At 40.4% G+C, this 20376-nt stretch overlaps 1 protein-coding gene across 23 annotated transcripts in view; it reads left to right on the forward strand.

Annotated features, from left to right (window-relative positions):
• SIPA1L1 (signal induced proliferation associated 1 like 1) overlaps positions 1-20376 on the forward strand; it is a 368059-nt gene that overhangs the window by 239856 nt on the left and 107827 nt on the right. For all 23 annotated transcript variants that reach the window (XM_081508904.1, XM_081508913.1, XM_081508901.1 and 20 more), the window contains 2 exons: positions 14230-14360; positions 20113-20301. In XM_081508904.1, the coding sequence (XP_081365030.1) occupies positions 14230-14360; positions 20113-20301 (320 nt within the window). The remainder of the gene's footprint in view (positions 1-14229; positions 14361-20112; positions 20302-20376) is intronic.

The raw sequence follows: 20376 nt of genomic DNA on the forward strand, positions 1-20376 counted from the left end.
GTTCCATTGATCAAAAGTGTTGACAGGCTCATCTGATGCCAGGTGGGATGTCACTCTCGAAGTCAGGTTACTGAAGATGCTGTGATGGGGACGGGCCTTTCCCTCCTTCGCAGTAGCCAGAAGCAGCTGCCATTATCAGTTCTGAAGAGCATCTAAGAATATTCTCATTCCTAGAAAGAACAAACACTAATGCTCTGCACCTGCTTACTCTTCTGATAACTTTAAACCACCAGATTTGATTATTCTGCGGTTCACCTTCCTCCTCCTCCTATGCACCACCACCTCGCCCCACCTCACCACACATGTATTTGCACACTCACACATATACAAGTCAAGTTGAACAGTACGCTAGGCTCCTGGGTTATTAGTTTGAGGACTAGTTGGATTTCGGTTGCTACTGTAATGTCCAGTTTTCTTTATTTCCCTTTCACTCTCTTCTAATCAACCATCTTTACCATTTCTTCAGAATATATACTCTGAACTGCATTTGTACTTGAAGTGACAGCTTTAGTGCTCTGATATATTCTCCAGTTTTGTTATTAGGCACTATTCTGCAAGTTCAGGTTTTTAAATGTGTATCATTACCTATTATAAGTTTTAGTGGATTATTGTATGGTACATATAGAACATCAGAGGACACCATAAAGCTGAACTTATTTGTAAAACTCTGTGCTTATTTTATTTATTCTCTAACTGTAGCAACATTAAGCTTGAGTATAGTACTATGGAATGCCTTGTAACTCAGAGTTCTGAAAAGATAACTAGTCTATGGTTAATTTTTTGTGAACAGTCGTATTTAAGAGTCAGCAAGTCTGTTCTAAACCATTTTGTGCTCTGTGTTCTTGAACTTAACAGTTTATTTGTGCCAAAACTAATAGGGAAGGATTTTATTCATGTATAATAACTTACTGTTTTCATGCCCCTGTCTTTCATTTTTTATTGAGAGCATATAAACTGTGTTTTACTTGTTTGAAGGCAGCTCTCTAGTTATGTAATCCTTTTCAGGGACATTTGGGGCACTAAATAACTTCCTGAGAAACTCATCTAGGAATGTTTTGCTGCTCAGGGCTTCTGGTAGCAAGAAGGCCATTAAGTAGGAAGGTGTGCATGTTTGCTCTTTGGAAAACAAGCATCCTCTGCTTTCTCAGCCGTGATCTCCCAAGCCCCGTCTCTGATTGAACTCTGATCTGTGAGGCATCCAGGAGTTCATACTCCCTGAGCCATCTCAGTTCAGAGGCTTGTGAAAGCTGATTAAAAGGGCATGTGCCTCTCTACTGCTTCCTTCTGTTTAGTTTTTAAAATCAAGCTAGACAGTCCAAAGGCCACCTTGGTTCAGACACTTGACTTTATTCAAGGTCATCTTGTAAAGATCCAATCATACAAAAACAGAGTGTGCTTTTACAATGAACTGATGATGGAGATACTGGCCTTTTTGTCATCCTTCGGCCTTTTAGAAAGTTCCATGTGAGAAATTTATTTTAGAAGTTGATGCCAGAAATTGTTTTCTGGTAGCTACTAAATGCCTGCCTTTCTGATGATAGGTGTGTTTTACTTGTTTGCTTGTTTTATTTTATTATTATTATTTGTTTTTACTGTATCTCCTGTTTTACTTCACCTCCCAGAAGAAAATTTGATGCTCAACTGTGCCACCTTCATTAATAACATATTTATTATATCCACTTGGCGTTTATTTTCCTATTTCTGTTTCATTAGCACAGTTTACGTATTCCCTTTATAATGAATGACTTCAGAACATTCTTTTTAGAAAAAGTAATTAGTCTGTGTTTATATCCAAATAAAAGACCTCTGTTCCCAGGCTTTTTCTTCAGTTCTGGCTACATTCCTCACCAGCCTTTACCTGCTTCCACTTGGTTGGTTATCTAGCCGGCAGCTTGAAACCTGGGACACAGATTTGACTGCTGCTCCGTTTTTCTCCCTGAACGAGCCTACCCTCATCGTGACCCTCATGCTGTAAATCCACCATTATTATCAATCTCTTGGATCTGAAACACAGAAGCCTCTTTGATGCCTCTCTTCATTGATATTAACCTCCAGTCAGTTGGGAAGGCCTCTTGCATCTCCCTCCACGCTGTTGCTGACTTCCTATTCTCTGTGTCCTGGTCCCAGGTCCGTCACTTCCAGCCCTCGTTGCCCTTTGACGCAATTCTTGGCCGTTGTCTTAGTCTCTTCATCTCTGGTCCCCCCTAGTCAAAATTCATCCTCTTGTCTTTGCCAAATACAGCAGTCTAAACACAGAGCAATTTGCATCTCACATGATTGTGTTGTTATGATTTAATCATGTAACAGATACATTATTGATCAAGTCCTCCGAGAAGCAGATGCTGGGACAGTATTGGCATGCAAGTGGTTTGTTAGGGACCTGGGACCATGCCTGTGAAAGAAGAGGGGAGAGGAAGCAGAATTTATCAGGGAAGGTCTTCAGTCCACAGTGCAGGTCTGACACTGTGAAAGGGAGAAGAAAAAGGGAGAAGAAACGAAAGTGGGTAGGGGGAGCCTCAGCTCACTTGACATGTGACAAAATCTCAGCCAATGCCATGAAACAAAAAGGAGCAATCGAGCAGTCCCTTGTTGGCCAGTCAGTTCCCCTCCAGACACACTCAGTCCTGGGACTGCACAGGAAGAGTGTGTCCAGGCTGGAAAACTACAGAAGATCCGAAGATACTACAGCCGGAGACTTTCAGCTAATTGCATTTCTTGTGGCTGAATGGGTTGTGAGCCATTCCTGGAAGGGAGGTGTTAAGTATCGCATGTGGGGACCGCGACATGTGCATGCCTGCCTTCATCATACTCGGCATGGTTTAGGACACTTGGAGTGAGAAATAAAATGCAACACCTTCATGGAGCTTACATTCCGGTGGAGGGAAACAGAAGATAAGCAAATCAAACAAAAGGATGTACATGCTTACTGCTGCTGCTGCTGCTAAGTCACTTCAGTCGTGTCCGACTCTGTGCGACCCCATAGACGGCAGCCCACTAGGCTCTGCCGTCCCTAGGATTCTCCGGGCAAGAATACTGGAGTGGGTTGCCAGTTCCTTCTCCAGTGCATGAAAGGGAAAAGTGAAAGTGAAGTAGCTCAGTCGTGTCCGACTCTTAGTGACCCCATGGACTGTAGCCCACCAGGCTCCTCCGTCCATGGGATTTTCCAGGCAAGAGTACTGGAGAGGGGTGCCATTGCCTTCTCCGAAACATGCTTACTATGAAAGTGAATAACGCAGACTTGGAGGTAGTAATCTATCTCCTAATCTCAGGATTTGATTGTAACCCTCTTTATCTTTTCTTTTTTGGTCATTCTTGTTTTTAAATTCAAGTATAGTTGATTTAATTGTTGTGTTGGTTTCAAGTGTACAGCAAAGTGATTCAGTTATACATACATTTATATGGATAGATATACTTTTTTAGATTCTTTTCTATTATTGGTTATTATAAGATATTAGGTATAGTTCCCTTTGCTATACAATAGATCTTTGTTGTTTGCTTATTTGTATATAGTACTTTGTGTACCTATGTATTTCTTACCTGCAGATTTATTACTCAATTTCCTATTAATTAGTGCCCTTAATATTTTTAAGTAGTTTTAAAAATTAACAACTGCACATTCAAACATTTATTCATTTATTGCATAATATTTTTAAAGCATCTAGTCTATGTCAGCTGTGGTGCTTGGAGGAGAACAAAAGCAAATAAACCTGCCTTCATGGTATTTGTAGCTTGCCATGTGTACTGTTAAGACAAATGAGAAGCTTTAGAACATTAATTTTTTTCCTGATCTTTTTTTCTGGGCAGGGGCGTTGTGCCATGCAGCTTGCAGGATCTTAGTTACCCAACCAGCAGTTAAAGCACCAAGTATCCTAACCACTAGACTACCAGGGAATTCCCTTTTTCCTGATTTTTAAAAACCATTTAACAAAAGCTTTTATAATTTCTTTGTTTCCTCTACCTGGAACTCCATTTTGATAAATGATGGAACCTCTGGTTTTATCTTCCATTTTTTTTCTTTCATAATTTCAGTTTCTTTTAATTTTCTATATTAATTTTATCTTTTGGTTCAGGAACTGATATGTACCTCTCTATGTTCTACTCTCCAGCCCTTTTTATTTTAGTAATCGTAGTTTTATTTGCCAGGAATTCATTATATTCATTAAAACAATTTTTTCTAATTTTTTTCCCTTGCATGATCTGTATCTTCTGAGTGGTGTTCTCTGTTTGTCTTTTTTTTTTTTTTCCTTTTATGCTGTTGGTTTTCCTTGGTCCATTGATCTTTGCCATGTTTATGAACAAAGGCCAAGGGAGACTGGTATAGGAGGCAGGCTTCCCTGCACTGCTGTGTGTCTTTTTCCCCAGCTGGTCTCACCTTGCTTGGGGGAAAGTGAGGGCTGGCACTGGAAACGTAGTGACACCCCCTCACAGGGAGGAGTGTATGGAGTGAGAGGGTAGTGAGCGCAGTGCTGGGTACCAGCCCCCGTGGGTGCCAGGTTGGGAGGGGTTTAGCCTGCTCCCCTCCTGCATGGAGCCGCCTTTCCTCCTGTCCGTGCAGCAGGATGAGTGGTCTTCCGGCCTCTCCTGGGCTTCTGAGTAACCCCTTTCTTCCTAAAGGTACAGGTGCTTTCCCACCACTGATCCAGTCACCCTGCATCCCGGTTTCTCCCCAACGCTTTCTATGGTGCCCTGGTTTATAACCAGTCTAAGCACTCCTTGAAGGCAAGAGCCACAACAGATTAGGCTAGACTCAGCAAATATTTCACAATTGCAATGTTTGGTACTGATGCAAAGTACAAAGTTTATTGAGTTGGGGAGCCAGTGTGTCTTGTATTCATAGCATCAGGTAGATGCAGGGAGGGCCCTCTGTGTATATGCCCTTGTGTTACAGTCTGGACACCGAATAATATGTTGCAGTTCCTTTTCCTCTCTGTTCAGGAAATGAGACCACAGACAAGTCTGTGTGTGGTAATGGTGGTTTTGTGGAAATTAACCAAGACCACCAATTGATCCCCACAGACCCAAAACACCACTACAGAGACTGACTTTTACTATTGTAAACCTTCTTAGACACAAGTGATAGATGCTGAAGTCAGTGGATGACACCTTGAGAAGAAACTAGTAGAAACAGGATTTGCACCATCTCAAAGTAACTCCTCCCCAAATATTTGTAAATCATAAGAAGAATGATAGTGACTTTACAGTGAACAAATTGGCACATGCCATCTTAATAGAAGGAACTCTATCATGGTCTCTATCACGAACCCAGTGAAAGGATGCACTGAGGTTACATCATTTCTGTGGTTCTCTTGCCCAAAATGCATAACCTTAGTTTAATTACGCGAAACCACCAGACACACCCAAGTTGAGTGGTAAATACTGTTCAAAAGTGTCAAGGTCACCAAAAAGTAAGGAATTGTAACAGATTGCAAGGGGGACTAAGGAGGAATAATAACAGTTAAATACAATGTGGGATAATGAGTAAGATTTCAGAACAAAAAGGGCATAGTGGAAAAACTAGAGAAATTTGAGTATTTGAATATTAATTTCCTGATTTGTGATTAATGAAGATTGTACTGTATGTAGTTATATAAGACGGAGACTGGGTTAGGGATATATGTATGGAAACTCCTTGTACTGTATTTGCTACTTTTCTGTCAGTCCAGAAGCAGTCAAGATAAAATGTAAAAAAGAAAACCTTCAGGTGCCATCAGTAACAGCAGCTAACACAGGAACCATCCGCGTGGAAATGGGAATGCCTCCTCAACTTTCTGTGTCCAAGTGCATCAGAGCGAATGCCATGCTACTGATTTCCGTATCCCAGAGAATTTCTCTTCTTTGTTTTGCAGTCTCAAGGACATAAGGGCCCTTTAGATCTGTTATTTCAGTACAAGTTGATAACATAATAAAGCTCGTCACCTGTTTTTCAAATGCATACCTCATTGTTAATTTCACATACCAGAGAGCCAAAAGTTGGTGCTCAGCAAACATTTCCTTTATCGTACCAATTCCTCTGCTCATCTTCTCATGGAGCCCCCTCCTCTGTATGGAGAGGCCATGCACCTGAGCCTCAGGACAGCAAGAGGAGGGGCTTTCATAACTACATTCTCGTCAAGTAGAAGCTTTCAGCGATGTAGAAGCATCAGCAGAAGCAGGCTCAACAGCTCAAAGAGACCGTTAGTCCAGAAGCAGGTGGGCTCTGCTGAGTTTCTGAGACACATTGCATGGTGTTGCCCTCATGAGCTGCGGTGACTTCTGCCTTGACTGAATTTCTGACTATTTCTGAGGGACTTCCTTTCAAATACTTCAGAAGCATTTTACACAGACATCTTGCTGCAGTGTCCCTGATAAGGAGGTACAAAAGGTTTGTTTTTGTTTTTGTTTTTTAAATAAAGACATTGAGTTAGAAACAGGTGTTGCATTGTAATTTCTTTCATTTGGATATTAAATACTTTTTTTCCCCCCTGAGCTGGCTTTTAAATTAGTATGAACTAACAATAAGCCTGAAGAGTTACATTAATATGCAACTTTTTAAAATATTCTTTTTACTCAGTGACCATTTGTAAACCATTTTTATAAAAATTGCCATATTTGTAGAAATACATTTTTTTATACTTTTAAAAATCTTCCTATTATAAAAGATATATATTCATTACAGAAAAATTAGCAACTATAGAAACTAAGGAAATTAATCATGTGTAATTACTAGTTACTTCTTTTTTAATCCATATATACTCATTAATTAAACAAGATAAGGATCATTAAATAGTTTTATATATTTTTTATGGTTCCATAATTGGCTTTGCCATCACTTATTTAAAGTCTTCCAGCTGTTATTAAATTCAAGTTTTCTACTTCCTTATTATAAATAATTCTTATATCAGGTCATCCTAAGTGTTTTTTGGTACTTAAGATGACCTTTGGGCACTTAGGATGGCACTTAACCCTTTTGGCAATTTGGTGAAACCTATGGACTCTCCTTAGACTAATGTTTTTAAGTGCACAAAAGTACAAAGCGAACCAGTCATATTAAGCTACAGTTGCAAGAGTATTAAAAATTGTGTGATATACTAGCATAGATGCTTCTTTTTTATTACATTGACAAAAAGATCTAGCATCAGTTCTGATAACTACCATAATTTCAAAGTTGTGATGAGAATAATTGATATTTTGATATGTCTACAACAACAGTAATATGATATGAAAACATCTCTTGATATCTGTAGGTGTCAAAATCACATGTGCAGCTGATGTTACGATAGTTGGTTGGCTCCATTTATAATTGATGGAAATGCTACATTTCATTTAGAAGGTAGTGAAAATAAAGATAAAAATTTTTTCATTCAAGTTCATGAACCCCCTAATTTCTTTCCATAGACAAGTTTAAAAGCCTCTGACCTTACATAAATGCTCTTGTTAGTAACTTTTCCCCCTACATGTCCAATTTTTTCCATAAGGTAGAGTCCTGTAAGTGAAATGGTGTGAATTTTATGGGAACCTTGATTTTTATTGCCAAATTGTTCTTGAGAAAGCTTAGGCCAGAAAGGTTCTACTCCTATTTTAAGACTGTGTAGTGTTTAACATTTTCTTGGCTACCTTGAGTATTTGCAGTTTTTATTTTAGAATATTTATTGTAGGTCCAAAACATTTCAATTTAATTGATCACAAGTAAGACTGAATTATTTAAATATAATTATTGGCTATTTGTCATAAATAATAGTCAATTAAAAATCTCCCATTTTGATAGTGATACTGTTTTTCCTTTGTTTCAAATAGAGTTTTCTTTGTACTTTTTCCTTTCATCATTTGAATGCAATTCATTAGCCTTACTTCTGTTAAAGTCTACTTTTTATTGGCAGGTTGGGGGGCTTCGAGGGCTGCTTAGTCATGTGAAACTTTAAGCCTAACAACGTGATATAATTTTGTCAAATAGACCACCCTAATGTTTAAGAGCTACCTATGGAAAGAAGAATTGGAACTTCAGAGTCCTGTGCACTTTGTAAATGTGGACAATTACTCTTATGCAACCATAATTACAAGCTTAGTGGAATGCTTTGGGACAGAATTCTGGACTGTGGCCAGTCCTGTGTAAATGTCCCCATCCATTACTCTGACCTGCTTTTGACTACAATGCAAAGTCCTCGGCTATTTAGTTCTCATAGAACCTCCACCCTTATAATTAGGATGAGCCCTTTGGGGACCAGAGACTGAACCTCTGAGTGGTACTCTTCTCGGAAAGAGCCATTCTTCAAACACATGAATCCTTATTACCTCCACTTTGGCAAATCTGTGTTTTCATTTTTAAAGAAGAATATACTGTTGTTGCTTGTGTTTTCTTTTTCATTTAGTTCTTTTAGATCTATTCTCTCCTTCTAACCTAGTTGTCAGTCGTATTTAGATGTTGTAAGTTGCACAATAATAAAACATCTGAACAAATTGAACTCAATAGGCAAAGATAAGTATCTTAATAGAAGCATGTGCTATGGTGAGTGGTTTTCCCAGTTGCATCTAGATTCTCTGTCTAATGGAAATCATTGAGGGTAGAATTTATGATGTTGACGGCACTGATGCTGACATACTTGTAGCCCACCAGGTAGACTATTTTAAGGAAAAAAGAATTTAAAATATTCAAAGTGGTGAAATGATTTTAATTCCAGCTAGTAAAGTTGTCGTCATTCCATTTTTCGACCTGCTAATAGATGAGACCCATGTATGTCTGCTTAGTAGTATCTTTAGGACCTCTGTCATACAGTGAATTAAGGTGCCTTTTTTAGAGGAAATGGAAGAGTTTTCATGTCTCCTTCTACATAGTCACTTAGGGTAATTAAGATTAGCATGTGACCATTTTGATGACTTTAACATATGTTGCTATAATGCTTTCTAAAATGGTTGGTACCAATTCATGGTGTCACCAGCAGTGAAGGAATGTATTCCAGCCCTACCAAGGACCATTTTTCCACTCAGAAATGTTGTTGCCAATTTTTTGAGGCCTGAGATAGTAGCTGTTTTATTTGCTTTCTGTTTCTTTGATTTCTGTGTATCAGTCTATTTCCCCTATTTAAATTTCTAAATTGACAGTTCTAAAGAAATATTTTAAGCCATGTACCTTGTGGCTCATCTGGTAAAGAATCCGCCTGCAATGCGGGAGACCTGGGTTTGATCCCTGGGTTGGGAAGATGCCCTGGAGAAGGGAAAGGCTACCCACTCCAGTATTCTGGCCTAGAGAATTCCGTGGACTATACAGTCCATGGGGTCGCAAAGACTCGGACACAACTGAGCGACTTTCACTTTATAATTGTACAAATTATATATAAAAAAAGATTTATTTTTGTTCATAATTACAAACAGTCCAGATTATGCTGGTCTCTGAAAATGTACAACTGAAATGTTAATGTGAAATCTGCAAATATTATGAAAACCAGTGTAAGCAATCCAAAAATTGTTGGTTAAAGCCCTGTAACTCTTGTGACTTTATTTTTGTTTCCTTCTTTGCAATTAAAATGCCAGGCTTTTAACTTTTTATGCCTTGTGCAGACATCCTTATCTGCAGCTCATAACTGGGTAATGTGACTGTACTTGATCTAATCATTTGGAGCTTTGAACTATTGACTATGTTCCCTCTCTAAGAATGTGAAAGTGTTATTATTTATTATTGTGACTGTGTCAGCCAGAAATATGGCTATTTGTGTGGCATGTTCTAGTAATAGCAGAACTACTCATTGGTGTTCTTTGTACCATCCTTGTTTAAATGTGAGAACCAGAACTAAGTAGAACTAAAGGTAAAAAATTTGTTTAGGTGCTAAAGATGAAAACTGAAACTGAAGGTGAGGGGAATCAGCGATATATGGGTAAAATATGAATATTTCTCCCTTTAAACACAGTGAAACCTTGGCAATATAGTATATCAGGAAATAAAGCCTTATGTGTGATCTGGCTAGTTAATCCCTTTAGGCATCACATTTTATTTAACTATTTTTATTCATAATACAGTTTTAGGAATGTTTGGGAAGATAACATTATATGTAATGCTAAGCAAATGAACGTTGGAATTGATACTTAATATGCTTGAGTTCTGCTGTTGCTGTGTACTGGTTGTGGCTGGAAAGTGACTTAATCTCTCTAAATCATAATTGCCACATCTGTGAAAAAGAAGGCAATGCCTGTATTTTCATAGTTGACATGAATATTAGAGTGCTTGGCAAAGTGCCTCACCTCGCTGCATTGTATCATTCTAATGTAGTGATTGCGGTACTGGGTTTTGGCATTCCAGTATGCTGGCACGGAAGTATCATTATTTTTGGTAGTGTAATCTCCGTATTTCAATTCATCCATCAGCAGATTTATCCACCCTACTTGAGACTCCAGCCCCTTTCCTCCCCCTTTCCTTCCTCCGTCTTTCATCATCAAAGGCTTCCTGGCCTCTCTTGAACACTTATCATCTGCATCTCCCCCATACTTGGACCCTCTCTCCCCTTCCCGTCCCTCCCCCCCAAAAAGACAAAGCTGATTGTAGGTATGACTGGAAGAGCTCTCTGCATTCAGTGGATACCATGGTGCTGGCAGAGGGTGGAGGTACAATATATGCGCGTGCTGCAGCGTGGAGCCAGTGCAGCGTGCTGCCCCAAGGCCGGGGTCCCAAGGGGAAAGCAGGGTAGTCCAGTGAACTTGAAGACAGGCAGCAGCAGGAGTGGCCTGAAGGACCAGACTCGGGATCCTAAAAGGCTAGATTTTAGTTACAAAAAAGTCATTTGTCTTGAGATCAAAGTTTAAAGACTCAAAAACTGAATTGAAGGTAATTTGCTGAACCAAACTTCTCTGTTGGCAAACTACACTATGCATTTGAATTTTGAAGTGAAAAAGTTGTATTCACATCAGAAGGATTTTTTTTTTCTATAGTTTTGTAATCCTCAGGAACAGGAAAAAAAAAAAAAAAGGATGGTAGACCAAAACACAAGGCATTTATTGTAAGAATAATTCTTACTCAAGTTGAAAGCTTTTTTGAACAAGCAGAGTCTGATCATGACAGTAGTGAATTTATCACAGGAAACCAGAGCAGTATCTCCATCTCTGTTGATGGAACTGAAATAGATGAAGGCCAAATGGAAATGCTTGCTTGGAAATAACAGCTAGAGCTCTTTTTCAATAAAAGAAGATTGATATTCCTGAACAAACACACATATAAATTTTTAAAAGATCTTCTCAAGAGTTATCAAACCAGAGATGGATTTTTTGAACACAGAGTCTGAAGAAAGTGTTAGAAGTTAGTTTATAAATGGTCTCATCAGCATTCCCTCAGCTCAGAAACGTACTTCTTCAGCAGCTAGGACAAAGCACACAAAAATCTAGCCAGGGCTTGATGACACACAAAAAAGTTTAAGTGATTCATTTTTTTAAATCAACCTTCTTCATTTTTAGGTAGAATTAGTTTCTTTTTAAATAACACTGTATTATCTGCCAATTTATACTAAAATGATTGTGTTCAGTATTTGTATTTTTATAAATTCATGTTTTTCTCTAGTAACCTTTCTAAATTTTTGCAGTTAAGATGTATTATTTGGTTTCCCTAATTTGTATTTCTCTTACCAGTTTTAAAATAAAGTATTATCGTTACTATGCAAAGTACACACTTTCATTTTGCTCCAGTGTTCAAGCACTCATTGAGAAGATGTCTAAATAATATTTCAGATGTGACCCTGAGGATGCGAGGACTTAGTCGAGTAAAGAGGAATTAGTTGGTGGATTGTCCTAGAGAGAGTGTTTCAGGTGAGACAGGCACAGTGAGTTGACAAGTTCAGGATGGTTGGTTCACAGAGTTCAGACAGATGAAAGGTCCAGGTTGAAACTGGAGTGACAGGCTGGGGACAGGCCATGAGGGCCCTTGAGAAGGTCTGAGTAGTACTCAAGGACTGGTGGGGAACCAGCAGAGGGTTTGGAGCTTAGTAGTGATGGTCAGGCTTGCTGAGAAGCCAGTCATGAAGAGCTAATCTGTCAGAAAACTCACACATCTGGGCGAGTGATGATGTGGATAAATCAGTGGCAGTGGGATGGAGGAAAAGTAGTTGGATTACAGAGCTCTTTAGGAGCTAGAATTCAGCGGGCATGACAGGGGGTCAGGCATAACCAGCTAGAGCAATGTGGTAGCAGTTACTCCAGTCGGGGTTGCAGGGAGAGCTGTATTGGTTTGTGTGAAAGGCGGTAGGTTCACTTTTACAGATGCCATGGGACAAACAAATCGCGAGTTTTATTTGGTAAAGAAGGGGACATCTTTTAAATGTGAAGATCTAGGGCTTACAGATGTCTAGAGTGGACACGTGGACTCTTGAGAGTAATCAACGTTGGGAGAGGACCGAAGATTCTAGATGGGGAGAGGAAGAGAAACCGAGTAAGAAAAGCCAGGGCTGGTGGAAGAACAACCAAGAGACGGTGGTTTCGGAGAAGCCGCTTTCTAGAAGAGTGTTTTTAGGGGGGAAAAGGAAATGCCATTGGCGAGTTATGATGAGTTTGAACAAGATAAGGACCCAGAGTTTCTATTTGCTTCAGCTTTATGGCTGACTGGTGACTGTGCAATGGCAGTCAGACGATAGGAATCCCAAAGTGAAGAATTAGGTATCTCATTCAAGAAGTTTCCAGTGGGAGAAAAGAGAAAGGAGGTAACCTGAAGGTTGATAAGGAACTGAGGGCAAGTATTGCAGTTAACGATGAAGGAGACCTGAGCCTGGTTAAATGGTGACGGGAATGAGCTGGTAGAGAGGGCAAGTTGAAGCTACAGGGAGGGTGATTGGGCATCAGTGTCCCTAAGAAGGTGGAATTGAGTGGAGGCTAGAATTTCAGGGGAGACTGGGTTTATATTATAAAGCCAAGGAAGTACAGGTCTGGATCCAGGTAAGTGTCTGTGAGTGATGGTGGGAAGTGAGGCAGTTGCTTCTGAAAGGGCTCTTTATTTTCTTTGTGATGTGGACAGCATTGTCTGCTGAGATTGAGAGAAGGTAGATGGGGGGAGTTTGAAGAACAGAGAATGTTTGAAATATCTGCACTGGAGAAGGGGAGCGTGAGCTGACCAGGGACAGCTTGAGGAGGAGCTGAGGTTACTGACGGTTATTGGTATTGGCCCCGTGTCTTTGTGAATTTCTCCAGCAGCAAAGATTAGCAGTCTCACCTGCCCTTCTGAGCTTTGTGGGGAATGTTTGAGGAGTTTCTGGTGAGTCAGGGGTAGAGTCCATGAACAGGATATAACGAATGTCATGGTCATCTTTGACATGTCCATCGGTGTTCTGTGCTGCAGGGTTAAAATAGTCTCTGAAGTTTTGAAGTGTGTGAAGCTCTTTGCTCCTTCAGTAAATGTCCCCAGACTGCTGTCTTGTTGCTCTTTCAGTTTACATCCATTTTTTTATACTGTTTCTGTCTCCTCCCTTTCTGTTTTCTTCCTTATTGTCGGCTGTCTGTCGCATTACTGTCTGCATGCAAGTTTCTATCAGCCCTACACTCTGGACTTTGTCAACATCTGGAATTATCACACCTCTGAAATCAAGCTGTGGGCTTGAAGACCAGACAACCACGCTTATTAAAATTATGTGCAAAGTAAGAGTAAATAACCTCTGAGTGTGATTCTCACGTGCTGTGCTTTGAGGGTGTACATAAGTGTTTGTACATGGATTTTGTGATGTTTATTGGGTTGTTTATCAGCTGTCCATATATGAGATGCTTGTTGGCTGTATTCCCATTGTATTTCCCTTATTTTGAATTTCCATGGATTGTGATAATATTCTTAGATAGCTCATGGTATTAATGATTTTTTTATAATTATTCTTTAGTACTTGCAAAGCATTTTTATATGTATTACCTAAATTTAGAACTATATGATTAGATATTTTACACTGTTATTTCTTATTATTCTCATAGATTTTCAAATACATATTATGTATGAGAATAATATGTATTTTCAAATATTGATGCATTTTGTATGAGAGTAAAATTAAATTAATTTACAGAAAAGGTAAAAAGTGCTATTTACTTACTATACATGCCACCTCTATTGTCTTACCACCTCTGAGACTAAACCTACATTGATTGCTCAGTCTTTACTTTTATAATTCAGTGAAGGATATTAATTTTTGTCAAATATGTTTATATTTTATTGATATAATTTCTGAGTGATTTAAATAGTAAGCAACATATGACATTTTTTAGTGTGCTGTAAATACTCTAATTTTGTTTTGTCTTATTGTACCTAAGAACACTGGAACTATTTTGGGGCCGATGAGAATCTTGGTCCGGTGGCTGTGAGCATTCGAAGGGAAAAACCAGAAGAAACGAAAGAAAATGGATCTCCCTACAACTATCGAATAATTTTTAGAACTAGTGAGGTAAGTCGCAATGAGAAAGACTTGAGGTTTAATTTAAGTGAGAAAAAAGAGTTGTAGCAGTAATAAAGCAATTAAATTTAATAGCACATGGTTACAAATGTCTGTAGAATAAACAAAGACCCCTTTCATTCATTCCGGTGGTGATGGGGGTGGACATAATGATTAGATCTGGACCCTTTCTTCCCATCTAGCTTTGGGTAGATGCAGTAAATGAATGGGAATTTTGATTCACAGAAAGATATGTTCATTAATGTGACCCAAGGAAATTGGAGTCCTCAGAATCCCAAATTGGATATTACATATCCTGCTTGGGCAGCCGGAAGGCACTGAGCCAGCTTGAGGAGCCAGAGGAGGTCAACTAAAACTTAACTCACTCTTTCAAACTATTGTTGAGGAAGTTTCTTGACCCAGGAAAAAGGAAAGGACTCTTCTTGGATTTTTTTCTTTCCCATCTTGAACCTATTCTCAGAGGCTTAAAATAAAGACTTTTGAAATAGAGGCTGCCTAATTGTGGGTAAAATGGGTCCTTGGAGTTCTTTAAGGAACACATAATATGTGAGTTTCTATTTTAAAGTGAAATTCAGGTAAAAAAGAAAAAGTGAAAGAAAGTGAAAATGAAATTGCTCAGTCGTGTCCAACTCTTTGTGACCCCATGGACCGTAACCTACGAGGCTCCTCCATCCATGGGATTTTCCAGGCAAGAATACTGGAGTGGGTTGCCATTTCCTTCTCCAGGAGATCTTCCCAACCCAGGGACTGAACCTGGGTCTCCCGCATTGTAGGCAGACGCTTTTCCATCTAACCTACCAGGGAAGTCCAAAAGGAAACGTGAAAGAAAATAGCCAACAAAGCATTAAAAAAAACTCTGGTGGCAAAGATGGTAAAGAATCTGCCGGCGATGCAGGTTCGATCCCTGGGTCGCAAAGATCCCCTGGAGAAGGGAATGGCTACCCACTCCAGTATTCTTGCTTGGAGAATCCCGTGCACAGAGGAGCCTGGCGGGCTATAGTCCATGGCATCCCAAAGAGTGGGATGTGACTGAGCAACCAAATACATATGCTGCTGCTGCTAAGTCGCTTCAGTCGTGTCCAACTCTGTGCGACCCCATAGACAGCAGCCCACCAGGCTCCGCCATCCCTGGGATTCTCCAGGCAAGAATACTGGAGTGGGTTGCCATTTCCTTCTCCAGTGCATGAAAGGGAAGAGTAAAAGTGAAGTCGCTCAGTCGTGTCCGACTCTTAGCGACCCCATGGACTGTAGCCTACCAGGCTCCTCTGTCCATGGGATTTTCCATACTTAGTATTCAAATATTTATATATAATATATATGTATATTTATTTTCAAAAGTGAAATAAAAGCAAGTGCTAGAGTTTGTCATGTAGAGACTGTTAAAGCTCTGCCTGATTTCCAGATTCAAAAAAAAAAACCCATGAACAAATTTGGAACTATGAGGGATCTTTTTTGTTTTCTTTCTAAACATATGTATAGTTATGCCAGCTATCAATTTATTGGCTCTCTGAGCCAGATCACTTTAGGATTGTTGACTTACATTAATGCCTAATACCCCCTTGAGGTAGGTAGAAAATAATGGTTTTGGAACTAGCTTAAATAGGGCATTTGGCTTCATTTCCACCATTGAATACAAGACAGGTTGCAAGGGTTGGCTTCACTTAGTAATTGTTTCTCAGCTTCAACTCTGGGGAAATTAAAAATAGGATTTTTAAAGGCACGGCTCTAATACCTAATGTGTTATGTTGAGTGGCCCGAGAGGAATGAAGAATTCACATGCTCTAGGGTCCTTTTTCTCCGAGCCAAAGCTGATCGTTAAGCAGGGTCAGTTCTTTCTTTTGTTGAACATGAAAAGCACAGAGAACACACTATGTTTTTGAAGTTGGGTGTAGGTAGTTGTTCCTCAGACCCCACCAGCTTTCTGAGAGCCACACTTACCTGCTCCCACCTGTTTCTGTCCTTCTGTGCTTAACCTTGTCCCTGCCTCCTAAGGCCGCTCTGATTTAAGTTGTCGTCATCCTTCTGCTTTTCTATGTGTTTTGTTTCATTTCAGCTCCTTATTGCTCCTGCCCTATCATTCTTCATGCTGGAGGTGGAGGCTTTCCAAGGTGGCCCTTTCTCTCTTTCTTTCTCAGACCCTGCCTCTGCTGTCCACGATTGTCCCTCCCAGCTTGCCTTGCCTGCATGCCATGGCTGGTCGCAGCCTCTCTCTCCAGGTCAACTGCTGACCTAAGTGAACGTGGTCCCTCTGCTGTGGTTGGGGAACCACGCTCACCTTCATCTGTTTTCTTGCCTCTCCCTGCCTCAGCCTCAAATGTTCCACCTACACCTCCCTCCTGTAATTACAGTTAAATCACACTTAAGGATTCCTTGGTCCTTTTCCTACCAACTCATTCAATGGGCCCCTGGGGCCCATTTGATTGAAATACCCTTTGATTGAAATATCCAAGTCAAATGTTGTTCATGGTTCATTACCACCTGCTCTCATGTTCAAATTAATGTTTAACCGATGACAACTCTTTTGTTAGAGTTGTTCAGGCCAGAGACCTGGAGGTCCTGTTCGACTCCCCTCTCTCACCCCCACCCCACCCCTGGATCTGGTCTCACCACAAAACTGGTTGGACCCTGTCTTCAACATGTGTCCAGATTTCAACCGCTCCTCCCATCTCACTGCTTCCACCTGGGCCCAGACCACCATCATCTTCTCTTTTCTTCCTACGTCTTCCCTTAGGCCTGCATCCTCTCAAGCCCAGCAGGGATCCTTTAGAAATGTAGTATAGATCCTGTGATTCCTCAGTTCAGAATCCCTTTAAGGTTTTCCAGCTTCCAGGAAAAAGCCATTCTCCTCCCTAGCTGAGGAGCCCAGGCACATCTGTCTCTGACCTTGACCTCACTTCGTCTTTTCCAGCCGCAGTGGCCTCCTTTCTTCTGGGCAACCTGAGGACAGCCCTGCCTCAGGACTCCGATGGTCCCTGTTCCTCTGTAATCAGTGTTCTTCCCCAGGCATCCTTGTGGGCATTGCTCTCTTTCCCTTCTGGCCTTTACTGTTAAGCCACAGGGGCCTTCTCGGCCAGTGGATCTAGATTTCTACTGCCTCATATCCCACTTCCAGGCTTTTATTTTTTTCCCATGAACACCACTATCTCACGCATTGTACTTATGTATTTTATTCATTTTGTGTCTTCCCCCTACTTGAATATAAGCTCAGGGATGTTGAGGACTCCCAAGTTGTTCACGGTGGTGGTGGTTTAGTCGCTAAGTCGTGTCCAACTCTTGTGATCCCATGGACTGTAGCCCGCCAGGCTCTCTGTCCATGGGATTTATGACTACACACCTAACAACTAAAATAGTCCTCCACCATTTCATTACTTCCTTTCTCCCTCATGTTTATTTAATCCGTTGCCACTATCTTTTGTCATTTCTTTTCTTTCCGATAGAAATAATCCTTAAGTGTGGTTTAATTGTACTATCTTTATGAAACTTTTCAAAGAAATACACTAATGAAAGTCCATTGAGAGAAATATCTCTGGATGTTGGTCCCAATCCAGAGCTCTTGCACTTTGTAGGATGAACAGTTGACTGACTATTTAATAAAGTAGGACTTAATTCTTATGCCTTGGTAGGGATTTATCATGCTCTTAATTTCCCTTTAAGAAAAAAAAGCAGTCTCCAAAGTGACATTCCAGTTACTTCATAAATGGCGTCCAGATAACAGAAATACAAACAGATATTTTTCATTTTAATAGAAACAATCATTGCACAGCATAAAGAAACCAAAAAAAGGACTTAACATGTATTTGTAAATGTGACTGTTTGTTTATGAACAAAGTCTCTGGCATGAGTGCTTTTAAGCATAGGTGCACAGGCATATAGAAGGATTCTCGGCTTGTTTCTGGAAGTCATTAGCAAAACATACCGGTAACACTGGTGGTTCAGGTATAAAAATGAGTCATTTTTTTTCTCATCTGCTCAGACTTTTCTTGAGGTGGGCTGCTGTCTTTCTGTGGTCCAGGATTAGCACTGCTTCCTTAGCATTCCTCATGTGGGGCTCTCTCAGTTGGAAATCCATCCAGCCTTTGTAACTTCCTAACCCTCGACAGGCATTATCTCATGAAAGCAGGAGTACAGGAGTTGTTCAACTATTTCTCATGATGTAAGAGATGAAACAAAAATCAGTTCTGTCAAATTAGATATTAAGTCACAGAAAAGGATGTTTTTTTACCCAAGTGTTATTTGAAAACAGACTATAAATGAAAGAAAAGATACTAATCAAATGAATAGACTACAAATAACCTCAAGCACCTTCTTCTTGTCTTGAGAGTCAGAGGTTGGTGAACTTGGCTTTTCCTACCCTCATCTCTCTTTTCCTTTGGTTGGCACCTGTTACAGGTTTCACTTCCCTGGTGATTCTTCCTTTGGTTCCCATTTTCCCTGGTAATTCTCTGTCACACCATCTTGCCTGTTACTTGAACAGTACAGCTTCTTTCAAGCTGTATTCTCTGCCTGTAGTTTCTTCCTTGGACAGTTTATCTTAGGTGGCAGCTGAATTTTCTTACGTCATCATCCCCATGCAGATAATTCCTGAGATGGCCTGTTGGATCTGGGCGAGGTGCACAGCCCTCGAGGCACGCTCCCCTGGGGACTCCGGCCCACCCACAGCCCTCTCCGGCTCACTTAGATCCCGCTCAGCTACACTGGTCTCTCTTTCCTGCTCACACCCTGCTGTTTCTCATCTCCACAAGTTTGCTCCCTGACACTGTCTTTTTGTACAGTTTTTCCCTGAAGGCCCCTTTTTAGTGCTACACTTTTCCATGAGGGCCTTTCCTTATGCCCTGAGCCACTGCAGTCCTTTTTCTGCTTTTGTATAGAATCTGACTTTGTTAGGTTTTTCTTAGTACATATATCCTCCTGGATGGGTATTTCTTACCTCTCACCCTCTTTTCACACCACACTCAGTCTTCAACATTTACTCCTTTTTCAGTATAATGCCTTATATAACCTACATGCTTAATGGAAATTCATTCAACTTAATGATTTTGTCTTTAAGTCACCATAGAGTGTTTAAACTGTACAAACAACTTTGTCATACGAAAATGCCTGAAAATGAAAGTTACTTTGCTTCGACAAATCATCATTACTTAAGGAAATGTCTTTGCTTTTGTTTATATTTCATAATAATAGAAGGGTTCTTAAGACATGGGGGAAAGCACAAGTCACTTTAAATGCTGTAGATGGTGGCTGCTGTGCAAACTATAATCGTTGTCCTATTGTAGCAGCATTTGGGGATAGGAATAGTTTAAGCTTGTCAAAAGTGCATTATGAAATTTAAAATTCTTTCCCGTCCCCCCTTACCTCTTATAATTCAAAAAGCTGTAACATCCAAATTCTAAACATATACTCTTCAGATGTTCTCTGGGATATCTCCTTAATTTCCTGGTAGGTGTATGAGTGATGTTCTATAGCTATATGGAGACCTTGGTCTTCCTGAGCTCTTCAAGGAAATGTGTACTCTTTGGTATTTAAGGACATGTCCTCAGAAGGCTTGATGATGAGTTCCATTGGACTTGCCTGGGTCTTCTTGAAACCACTGGGCTCGTTTTTCATACATAAAGTACCTTACATCAGTTCCCTCATCCTTTCTCCCTCACTGGCTCAACTGATCAGCTGTCACCTCCAACTCCCTAAGGGGGACCTCGCACTGGTTCTATTTGCTCATCTTGCTGGACACGTGTCTCTCTTTCAGCTCATGACATTGAGAGGGTCAGTGCTGGAGGATGCCATTCCCTCAACGGCAAAGCACTCAACGGCTCGGGGGCTGCCCCTAAAGGAAGTGCTGGAGCACGTGATTCCTGAGCTCAACGTTCAGTGCCTGCGGTTGGCCTTCAACACCCCCAAAGTCACAGAACAACTCATGAAACTGGATGAGCAGGGGGTAAGTATGGCTTCCAGGGGAGGACATTTGTGTTGCTCAGACTTCCCACTAAGCTTCCAGAATCAGACCTGAGTA

The sequence above is a fragment of the Giraffa tippelskirchi genome, chromosome 7 (genome assembly GCF_054371585.1).
Source record: "Giraffa tippelskirchi isolate mGirTip1 chromosome 7, T2T-mGirTip1v1.2.pri, whole genome shotgun sequence".
Classification (NCBI taxonomy): Eukaryota; Metazoa; Chordata; class Mammalia; order Artiodactyla; family Giraffidae; genus Giraffa; species Giraffa tippelskirchi.